At 38.8% G+C, this 12,202-nt stretch overlaps 1 protein-coding gene across 3 annotated transcripts in view; it reads right to left on the reverse strand.

Annotated features, from left to right (window-relative positions):
- The window catches only part of vari (MAGUK p55 subfamily member vari), a 331,137-nt gene that overhangs the window by 82,469 nt on the left and 236,466 nt on the right, over window positions 1-12,202 (reverse strand). For 2 of the 3 annotated variants that reach the window (XM_067150875.2, XM_067150877.2), the window contains one exon: window positions 7,449-7,739. In XM_067150875.2, coding sequence (XP_067006976.1) covers window positions 7,449-7,739 — 291 coding nt within the window. The remainder of the gene's footprint in view (window positions 1-7,448; window positions 7,740-12,202) is intronic. The other variant, XM_067150876.2, reaches the window with a different exon arrangement.

The following is a 12,202-nucleotide window of genomic DNA, read 5'->3' on the forward strand; positions in this document are numbered from 1 at the left end:
AACGTTAAAATTGGCTCAGTTAAATTACAATGATCTAGTGCTAAATTTGAGGTGGAATAATGAGGATATTAAGGTCAAGTTTGAGGAGGAAATTCAGAGGAAAACGGAAGTTAGTACAGTGTGGAGAATGAGAGAGGTTTCTAAAGTAAATGAAGAGGCTAGAGAGGGCCTGAAGTTGTGTCAGTTGTGGATTAATGAGGATAAAATATGTGGCTTGAAAGAAGCCGTAAGTAAAAATGAGTTGAATGAAGTCCAGAAGGACAAGTTATTTGAAGTGTTATGTGAACACGTGGAGATTTTCTCCGAGAAACCTGGTGTTACCCATCTGTATGAACATTCTTTTTCTGTGCTGGATAAGACTCCATTCAGCGGACCGCGATATCCGATACCACACAAATATGCAAAAGCCGTAGAGGATCAAATTCAAGCTATGTTAGCAGACGATGTGATTGAATTATCAAACAGTCAATATGTTAATCCCTTAATTGTCGTGCCTAAGTGTGATAAATCAATACGTCTGGGTATTGAAGGCGAGAGCGTAGTGAGAGTATTAGGTTTGCCTGAGGAACCCCCTCGTAATGCTGAATTTTACGTCCGACTGGCACGGGAGAACCTGATTAAATCTGGAGATAAACGTAAAAGACAACAGAAACGTAAGGTACTGGATAACTTTGAGGTAGGTGATATGGTTTTGGTGAGAGTTCCCATGTTGTCAAATAGTGAGGATAAGGTAACAAAGAAATTTTTTCTTTTATATCAAGGCCCGTATAGAGTACATAGAAAACTAGGACCCTGTGCTTACAAGTTAGCGGATGGCGAGAGCGTAATGAATGGTTCATACAACATTAGTAGTTTAAGGAGATACCTGTCGTGTGAGGTGGCTGAACCGGATTGTGAGATATAGGTCAGTAACTCGGGGAAGTTGCTACTTGTTATGTCAGACTACGAGTGGATGAGTTTACGTCTCTATTGTGGTGGTATTTCCTAGTTGTGTTTGTAAACAAGGGAGATGTTTTGTGTGTAGCGGTATATTTACGCTCGTTCATTAACGATAGATCATCTGTTTTCCGTATGTGAGGCCATGAAATTTTATATATTTGTTTTCTGAGAGGTTACATAAGGCTAATTAAAGCTGACGACGGCAAATAATTAATTTTCCCGTATGTGCATTTCTAACTTGCAATAGTTTTACCGTGAGCTTAAATCACGTGTGTATGTGTGTGAACTACATCCTGCTTCAAGATAAGGTGAAACATTCGAAAGAGTGATAAAAGTGTAAATTATTTGTATCATATGTTTTCCATTTTTTTTATGTAAAAGATTGGAAGAGAACGTGTTACTACTATCTAGCAAAGCATGTCGGAAAGAGGGAGAGTAAAAAGACAAATAGACACTCGGCAGAGTTTGTAATCTGAATTGTATATATATTATGTTATATTCTCTAGGATAATCTTGTTTTTTTACAAAAGTGAAAAGTTGCTCATGATGGGCATAATTTAGCATCTAAACCTCAAGATGAACTGAAATAACAGACAGTCGCAATGGGAAGCAGTCTAAGCGAGATATGGAAAGAGTGAGATATAATTAATTGTATGAAAATACTGTCGCTCGTAATGGGCAGGTAATAGAGGTATTTCAAGTCAATGTGGGAGTAAGTGTGTGAGTTCTCAACTCATGTGATATTTGTTAAGAACTCATGGGGGCGTATGTAACGTTCCAGACGTTACAGTGTAATTATGTTAATTTTATTATGTGTAATTAATTCAGGAATTTAACGTCATGATATTTATTTTGGTATGTAATTGTATTATAATTCATGTTTAATCATTTGCTCACTATCATTTCATTACTTTGTAACTACGACTTGTAAACGAGGGCTGAATATTCTAATATTCACTTAGATTCTTGCGACATTTGTTTAAAATTAACTTGCAGTAGATTTCAGTTATCTTGCCACATCACCGAGGAGGAAGGGAGGACAAATTTAGACACCAAGTTCTGAGAAATGCGAGCACGTGTTCACGCGTCCTAACGTAAGCTACCGTATTTCGACCAGAATTATTCGAACTGATCAACGCCTATATTTTCAAAGGAGCGTCATGTTGCCATGGATACTGATTGAAAGGACGAATAGAAGAACAGTTGATATCTTGTGTGGGACCCATCTACTCTAAAATCTAGAGTGGGGAGAGAAGTGTCATCTGATTGGACCACGTGTAAGCGACCTGTAATTAGCGCGAGAGAAGGTTATAAAAGGGCGTGTTGGAGCTCGTGGCTTCACTTACTTACACTTATTCTGTTTCTTATTCGCTCTCTACATTATTCTACGAGTTATTCTACAGCTTCTACTTGATTTTCTACTTGATTCTTCGTCTCGATACTTAGAAATTCTGAATGAGGGGTGTATAGCCACTCTTATCAGGAAGTACGTACAGCACGGCTATAAGACCGGTTTGAACCAGTCTAAGTCAATAGATAGTTTTAATCTAGATAGAAATGAAACTTCAGAGAACATTTTCAGTAAAGTTGGAAGGATTCTTAATTGAGTATCCTCTCCATATAACCCAAGGTGGTTCTTCTAACTATGACTTAGGGCTTATCTCCAATATATGGGATAGAGCATAATAGGGAGTGTTAGTTTTGAAGTCATCTTCCAATTAGTGGTGGGTGCAATTGGCAAGGCAGGAATGGTACTGAGCTGCAGATGAAGAGATCTCAAAGACGAACGGTGATGTTCCCGCTACAAGGAGGGAAGCTTTCCAAGGACCAGCAGAACAAGACGACATGGTGAGCAAGCGAGTTAAAGATATTGCAAGTTTTCGCGAAGTAGAGTCATTCAATTTTTTATTAAATTCATTTTCTATTTTAAATTCAGTTCTCGTTAAACCGTCGTCATTTATATTAAATATAATAAATAGTATTTTTCTAGTTTACTTTAATCAATTTGCCTTAATTAGCCTTTTAATTTCTAATTCTCCTGCTTAATGATTAGTGCACTATCACCTCACCCCTGTGATAAGAGTCTGTCCAAGCTTGATTATAAATTTTATCTTTAAGTCCTCAACTTAAAGATTGACGCCCTTTGCTTGCTTGGTTGCATTTCTCATTTGATGATTGTTCTCCGAGAGGGGAAGTCACAAATGCTCTGATATTTCCGATCACCTCACATGCTGAAGAAACATGGAACAATATGGCAGACAACTATCAAGTTCTGGACAGAACATTGGATGAACAATTTGGTTCTCAAAAAGCTTGAATTGGAGGACAGGCTCACATAGAATATCAATAGAGCCTTCCTAGGTTACCTTGACCTCATTTCAAGAAGAATGGAAGTCATGGAGAAGCAGGTAGTAGAAGGAAAGATGCTCGAGAAAAATACTCCAAGAACGAACACCTGCAAGATGGACTGACCAGATGAGGATGTTTGTTGCTAAATCCATTTATGAGCTAGCATGGAATCTTAGAGCTTGACAAGAATTCATCGATCACTGCTAACGTATCACCACATGCTGTCAAGGATATAGACAGTATAGACAGAAATTTTTTGTAAATATCTTTATCATAAGTAAATTTCAGTACCTCACTAGTATTAGTAAGTCCACTACCTGAATATTATCCCTATACTCCACTATCTTTGCATACTAGTGACTAAATATTTCTGCCTTCAGCAAATCATCACATATATGATTAATCATTATTGTTAATGATTCTTGGAATGTCTTTCCTGGAACCTGTTTCTAGCTTAAGATACCTATATATACTCTTCCATATTTTACTAAAATTCATAGGACTCCCAATTAAGCTTGCATCATGTTATCCTTAGCTGACTTCTTTGCTAAATTCAAAATCCTAGTAAGTTCCTTCAATTTCTCCTTACTTCCACAACCATTCCTAGCTTCTTTCCAACCTGCACCTCCTCCTTAATCTGTTTATTTCTCTGTTATAAAATAATGGGTCTTTACCATCCTTTCTGTATTGTTCCCCCACATAGCTAATTATCTTACTAAACCATTCTGCATCAGCGTCACCCCTTTTCAGGTCTGTGCACTCCCAAAACATCACGTTGTATATTATCTTGAGAGATGAACCTCACATGTAGAATTTCATGTTACCGAGCTCGATAGCTGCACTCGCTTAAATGCGGCCAGTATCCAGTATTTGGGAGATAGTAGGTTCGAACCCCACTGTCGGCAGCCCTGAAAATGGTTTACCGTGGTTTCCCCATTTTCACACCAAGCAAATGCTGGGACTGTACCTTAATTAAGGCCACGGCCGCTTCCTTCCCTGCCCCATCGTCGCCATAAGACCTATCTGTGTCGGTGTGACGTAAAAGCAACTAGCAAAAAAATTCATGTTCCTCATCCTTAAGTCTTTTTCTCACCAGTATGAATACTCCCTCTCTTATCAAATCTATCCTGTTTCTGGTTAAATGGAAGAGAGGGCCAAATGGTCTTAATCTTGTCAGACAAAATTAATCTAATCTAATCTACAAGGTGCACAGGCTGCCAAAACTGAATTAATTTTTCTGGATTATTCCTACATAGTCCAGACAATTAAGGCAAAATAAAGGCTACACCTCGGAAGAAAAGATGGAAAGCTAAATTTTTGCACAGACATTTATTTTGACATACTAAAGACGGGCTAAAATGGATCATATTATCATGTATGCGAGTTATGACATAAAAATAGTTTTATTGTAAATATCTTGCTTCCTATATGCTGCACATAGTTAGAGGTTAGTATAAAACTTGTAGATTATAAATATTTTCTAGTATGTAGCAATGATCTTGGTGAAGGGGTACACAGCAACTTGTACAGATTTCACGTTGTTTTGAAAGGTGTATATCTTCAGCATCACTACTCACACTTTCTTCAGAAGAGCTTTCAATATCAAACTCATGTTCTTCAATGTCATTTGGGCATTCGGAATACTTATCCACATACAATTCATTCAATATTTCATCTGGGTCTACTGTAAATATGCAGTCAGTCTGGGAAGCGCCATCTTACCCACCACGTGGCTCTTAGACGACACAAACATGAGGTCAGAAAACTAAGAAAATGAATCATAAAACAGAAGAACAAAAAGTAAAGGTAACATGGAATAAACAAAGCCTTCAACAGCGAGATTCTATGAACCAACCATGACCATTAGCTAGTTTCAGAAGTTCCAACAGATGTCACCGAATGTACAAGTCCCGTGAACATGAGTTAACTCGGGACCCGTCATTAATGTTCGGCCAGCCGGTAGACTGGTCCGGACAGCAATGTGTTAATTAAATTATAGTATATTATAGTTCTAAAAGAAGTCCAGCTATTTAATAGAAAACACAAATACTCTTAACAATTTTGTGCAATATTCCATATGGCTGCCAGTACTGTACCGTATATACAGTAACTGTGCAATTGTGTGACGTCAGAGGCCACTGATACGGCAGGTCGCAAAAACATCAATTAATATTTCAGTGAGCCGGTAAACGTGAATCGGCTGTTGTTTTGCCTTCGCGTAGCCTCTCCAAATATTCCTTTCCCCACTATCCTCCACCTCATATGACTGTCTATAGTTGTGTTGTACTGGAAGCGAGTCGGACATAATTTGAAATATTTTAATAATAAAGATTATTTTATGAATGAATGAATAAACAATAAATAATGGTTATGAGAAAACACTACTTAATACACAAAAATTAATACTGAATCAAATATCATCACTGCTATTTGACAGACTGGAAAGTTTTTATGTCCTATTAAATTCAAACTGGTCAAGAACTGGTCTTATTCTAATAGAGTCTGGCATTAATTTACTGTTCAAGGCATGATAGAGAAAATCTAGCACAAAATGCAAAACACCATAGACAAGAGGAAAATTGTGTGCAACTTATTTGAAATTCTGAACTTAACAAATTTATATATAACTCATAGGGACAGTAAGTCTGCCAGTTTTAATGTTATACAATCAGCTCCCTTATTTTCAATGCTTTAATGCTTAATTTTACTGGCAGAGTGCACAGACACACCCGTTGCTTCTGAAATTTTTGCTAGAGCTGACTGCAGTGACTGCAATGATATAGTGAGTCCCTATTTGGCTTCTTTTTCCACTTTAGAAGTTATCTTCCTTGCTTGTGCATATATATATATTTTTTAGTTTGTGGGTGGAATTGTCTTAAAAGTAAGTAATATCGCAGTCACTAAATCTATCTATCAAACCTACAATAACACTAAATGACTTTACTTCTCACACTATTATTTATCATGTCATAACATAATAAGTCTGCCTGTTGCCATTTCTTGATGGTTGCAGTATTTTTGTATCCGTCTCTTGGCACAGGCCAGAGCAAAGTGTAGCTTCCACCGAAGTCCCAGTCTCATCCATGGCTCTGACAATATGGAAGCTGCTGGGGTATGGGTGGTGCTGAGTAATGACATTTGGGGCACAACTAGTGTCTGAGTGTTATGAAAGGTGTTGCCCATAGGATCAGTTGTGCTGCAGTGGCACCTTCTGGTCCAGTGAGGAAAGCAAGGGCAAACTACCTCACTCCTCATCTTGCCTAGTACGCCTCATTTGGGCTCTGCCATTGGTTTTTGCAGTTTCCCTATAACTGCATAGCCTTTGGTGGTGCTATTTGAGGATCAAACCAGCCTCTGGGCTAATGACCTAACAGACACAACATAATAAGATAAGAACTTCATAGTTTATCCAGGCTGACAATAAATAGGTGTATTTAACATTGTCATGTAGACCAAATACTGCCTACCTATTTTTTCTTTTGGCTACAAATGAACCGTTTATTAATGTCATCAGTAAAGCAGGATGAACAAATTTCACTTCCTCATCTCCTCAGGAAACAAGTCACTTCAGCAAAGCTACAATACCAGGTACGGTGAAGTTGTTTGCTTGTCAACAAGTGCTGGCTCATTCTTGGATCGAGTTCTGCTGTGAGATGAGAACAATGACAGAGGCCAGCAGAGTGATCACTAACAGAAGTACTGAAGTAGAAAAGCTTGTAGTGGAGGTGCTTGGCCATCCCACGCATGCACAGAAACTCTATCTCTTTCTTCCATCAGTTGTTCCCCTCACACAATAACCGTCATGAGCTGCACAGTTACCATAGCCCATCTCTACAAGTTTTTTTCTTGGATAATCCAAACATTTCCATATACGAACAAACCACTGCTGCTAATAGTTCGTATTTAAGAGTCTACTGTATAAAAGTCTGGAATGTTTGTTTTTGCTGCTAACATTGGCTCACTGGACCTCCAAAAATGTGTTGATAATTAAAAGCACACACTATTTGTTTTGGATCCATACAAAGTTAATGAAAAGAATGATACCATCACCAATTAACTCTAGTTTTGTAAAGATCTTTCAGCCAAGTAAGGATCTCATTAAGTAACATGCCATACAGTATGTCTGGTTCCTGTGCCATTTACACATGACCTTCACTTACCACAAAGTTGGTTCCATCCTTGGCAGTCCTGTTTGCTCTTCGGTAGCTCTTTACCTGTCCACTGCCTAAGTGATCTTGTATCTCTTCATAGCCAGGTCCAATTTTGAGGGTGACAGAATCCTCTGCCTTCATGATCTCTGCCTGAAGTTCCTCTGGGGATGACACTGGAACACCATTCACTTCCAAGATGACATCTCCGACATGAAGGAGACCTTGACGATCTATCATTCCTCCTCCAAGGATACGGGCTATCACCAAATTATTCGAGTCATCCACTTGAACAGTCAAACCCTGTTAATATTACAATATTCAAAATGAAAGAATGAAAAATATCAAAGATTTTCTAGTCATTTTGTTACTGAAAAAACTCATTCCAATATAATCCACAATTCATAACTTGAACATCCAAGTCACAAGCTTCATGTGTTAAGGAGCCTCCCCATTAAGGATTCAGGGTGAAAAGCTGCAAAATAAAAGTTAGTATAATCCTGCTAAAAACAATAGTGTTTATGGTCTGGACAGCTTAATTTCTAAATTGACAGCTTGGAAACCCTATGACCAATATCTTTCCTACATTGTCAGCACTCTACTGCTGCGAGAACAGCTGATGCAATACGAGAACATGGTATGCAGCCATCGTAAAATGTAATACTCCGTAAAGCTAATGAATTATGAGAATACTTAACACACACTATAGGTACAGTATTTACTAACATTTGACACTTAAACGAGAAAATTAAATCATTAAAAATAAAATGGAATGAGGAAATAATAAATTATTCACTGCTGAGAGCTGGAACAAGATTATGGCCTACAGAGGGAACACTGGAACCCTCGAATGAGAAATACACCACTATCACCAACTCCCAAAGAGATGACTAAATTCTTGACACAGTCCTCCACTCTACCTATGTTTTCTCATGAATCGTGTATCACTTGGGGTGCACATCTTCCCTCCAGTTATCCACACTAACATACTAACAAGTTTTCTACTTCAGAAACTGTGAAACGTTTATTTTTGCAGCAATGTAACACTTGATCTGGGCTCAGGTATTCTCTGTTGCATTAAAATGTCAATGATAAGGTGGAATGCTAATTACTTTGCGTACACTGAAAATTGAGGTTTATTTTCCTACATAAAGGAAGAATACAAACTAAGGATTCAACAGAGTCTGCTGAAGGGTGAAGTAACCAACGTTAATGAAGAGTGGAAAGTTTTCAAAAGACACCTTTGTGGGAGAAGCCAAAAACCTATGTGGAGTTACAAATTCCATCAAAAGAAAAAAGGAGACACCATGGTGGAATGATAGAGTGAAAACAGCAGTGAAAGAAAGAAACGAAATAGAGAAGGCACTGGACAAGAAAAAAACAAAAACAGGGACAAGAACGCAATGAACAAGAAATACCAAGACTCCAAGGAGTATACAGGAACAAGAAACTTGCTCTAAAGAACATTGTAAGGTAAGAAAAAGATAAGAAATGGAATGGGTTTGCAGACATACTGGAAGAGGACAGTAGAGGAAATATGAAACTGCTATACAGAGTAGTGAAAAACAAGCAAAGGGATCAAGAGACCATAAAAGCAATAGAATGTGATGATGGAACTCTGGCACAAGAAGAGGGAGAAATTAAACAGGAACTCAAGATCTATTTCGAAAAGTTGCTGAATGGAGATACAGAAAACATAACGGGTAGAGGAGAGCCAAGTGGAGGAACCACAACTGAACCACCAATTACATGGCTTAAGGTTGAAAATGCGTTCAAGAGCATGAAGAAAGGAAAGGCAGTGGGCATAGACGAACTAAGTGCAGATATGCTGAAAGCAGCAGGAATTTCAGGAACCCAATGGCTCTACAGACTGCTCAACAAGATATGGGAGGAAAATACTATTCCTGAGGACTGGAAGATGGAGCAGAACCAATAGTCATGTTAAATGAAGCCCAACTGGACAGCGTTTTCAAATACTTGGGGAGCGTTCTATCAAATGAGAACCTAGTAAAACATGAGGTGAATAATCGAATCAATAAGGCAACACAATTTTACCACCAGGTAAGATACCTGCTGTGGGATGAGCAAATACCTACAAAAACAAAAATGACATTGTACAAGTCCTATTATACACCAACTCTACATACAGTCTCGAAACCACAACACTGACCAATAGAGATAATTCCAAACTCCAGGCAGCTGAAATGAAATTCCTACGCACTATGATCCAGAAAACCAGGAAAGACAAGATTAGGAATGAGAAAATTAGAGAAGTAGGAATAGATGATTCTCTCCTCAATAAGATTCAGATATCAAAACTGAAGTGGTTTGGCCACATGAAGAGGATGCCAGTTAACAGAAGTGCAAGGAAGGAATTTGACAGAAAAGTAGAAGGAAGACGACCCGTGGGAAGGCCACGAAGGAAATGGATAGGTTTAGTTAAGAACGATGTACTGCTGAGAGATCATGATTGGGACAAGTTGGTGGAGAAGGAATGGTAAAAGGACAGGATAATATGGAGGAGGCTGATGTACCACACCCAGGAAACTTGAGATGGTTTATGATGATGATCAGCAACAGTTCACCTTTCAGACAAGACTTATTTATGCTAAATGTCCAGGTTTGAATATGTAATTATTACAAGACTGACAACTTGTTAGTCACGAATAAAATAAAAAACTGAAGCTGAGAAGCCTCGTAGAAATAAGTTCGAAGTCTTTGACAGTCTTAGAATTTTTAGATTTGGGTGCTTTTTACAGCATTGGCATCAACGTATGTAGAGAAATGTATGTTAAGAGTGATGCAGTAATGTTAAATACGTCAAAAGAAGTGGATGATGTTCCTCTGTGAGCGTAAAAACAATACTAAGTCAGTAGATAATACATATAAAAACCATCTTCGTAAATACGATGTTATATTGTGTTTTTCTGACCGAGTGGATCTTGTGACCGGAACTGTATGTTGAAGTAGTTAAAATATTCTTGATCCAATGAGCGCCTATTGGTTGGCTGGTTGTATGTACTGCGGAACTGAGTTGAATTCATTAAGTTTTATATGTATTGTGCGCATACTTTTACACTTTTCTTTTTCATATTTTACAGTTGATCTCAACAAGGCTCCATTTTAACTGATTTAAAAATCAATGGTTTATGTTTGTGGGTTACTGTAGTCACGTCCTAGTTCGTGAACCATGGGCAACGGCTGAGTGGCCTAGTAAGTGGTCCTGAGAGTCGGGATACCAGTTGCTATGGAATGGGAGTGGGCATCTCGGACATATTCTGAGTCATGGCCCTCCTTGTTCTCAGGCGGCTAGGACTATACAATTCACCGGTGGTCCATAACCCGTTGGAGGAGAGATCCTCACTTGGACTATGTGCAAGTAGGGTAGCATCCTGCTTCATGAATTTACCGAGCTCAGAACATTTTAAGCAAGCCTTGGACCTATGGGAGTAATGGAGTCCCACTCCCATTTGACAGGCGAGGGACTACTTGGAAACAACTTGGCGAACAAAATAGAATTCGATGGGGAGCTATCAATATTGATGAGGCTTATGGAAGAAAGAAGGTAGAACGGGCTGAGTCAGCAAAGAGGATGCATCTGGATGTGCTAGGAGTAAGTGATATTCGGGTAAGGGGAGATAATGAGGAAGAGATAGGAGATTATAAGGTGTACTTAACGGGTGTTAGAAAGGGAAGGGCAGAGTCTGGGGTAGGGCTCTTTATCAGGAATACCATTGCACGCAACATAGTTTCTGTTAGGCACGTAAATGAGCGAATGATGTGGGTAGATTCGTCAGTGAGAGGAATTAGGACAAGAATTGTGTCCGTGTATTCACCATGTGAGGGTGCAGATGAGGATGAAGTTGACAAGTTTTATGAAGCATTGAATGACATCGTGGTCAGGGTAACAGCAAGGATAGAATAGTGCTAACGGGCAATTTCAATGCGAGAGTTGGGACTAGAACTGAAGGATACAAAAGGGTGATTGGTAAATGTGGGGAAGATATGGAAGCTAATGGGAATGGGAAGCGTTTGCTGGACTTCTGTGCTAGTACGGGTTTAGCTGTTACGAATACATTCTTCAAGCATAAGGCTATTCACCGCTACACATGGGAGGCTAGGGGTACCAGATCCATAACAGACTATATCTTAACAGACTTTGAATTCAGGAAATCTGTCAGGAATATAAGAGTTTTTCGTGGATTTTTCGATAATACAAACCACTATCTGATCTGTAGTGAACTAAGTATCTCTAGGCCAAGGGTAGAGAAAGTGAAATCTGTCTGCAAACAAATAAGGGTAGAAAATCTCCAGGATGAGGAAATTAGACAGAAGTACATGGATATGATCAGTGAGAGGTTTTGAACAGTAGACAGTAAGCAGGTTCAGGATATAGAAAGTGAATGGGTGGCATACAGGGATGCTGTAGTAGAAACAGCAAGGGAATGCCTAGGAACAACTGTGTGTAAAGATGGGAAAAGGCGAACATCTTGGTAGAATGATGAAGTGAGAGCAGCCTGTAAACATAAAAGGAAGGCTTATCAGAAATGGCTCCAAACAAGGGTCGAGGCAGGCAGAGATTTGTACGTAGATGAAAGAAACAGAGCGAACCAATAGTAGTTGAATCCAAAAAGAAGTCGTGGGAAGATTTTGGTAACAACCTGGAATGGCTAGGTCAAACAGCAGGTAAACCTTTCTGGACAGTAATAAAGAATCTTAGGAAGGGAGGGAAAAAGGAAATGAACAGTGTTTTGAGTAATTCAGCT

This window comes from Anabrus simplex, chromosome 7 (assembly GCF_040414725.1).
Source record: "Anabrus simplex isolate iqAnaSimp1 chromosome 7, ASM4041472v1, whole genome shotgun sequence".
Classification (NCBI taxonomy): Eukaryota; Metazoa; Arthropoda; class Insecta; order Orthoptera; family Tettigoniidae; genus Anabrus; species Anabrus simplex.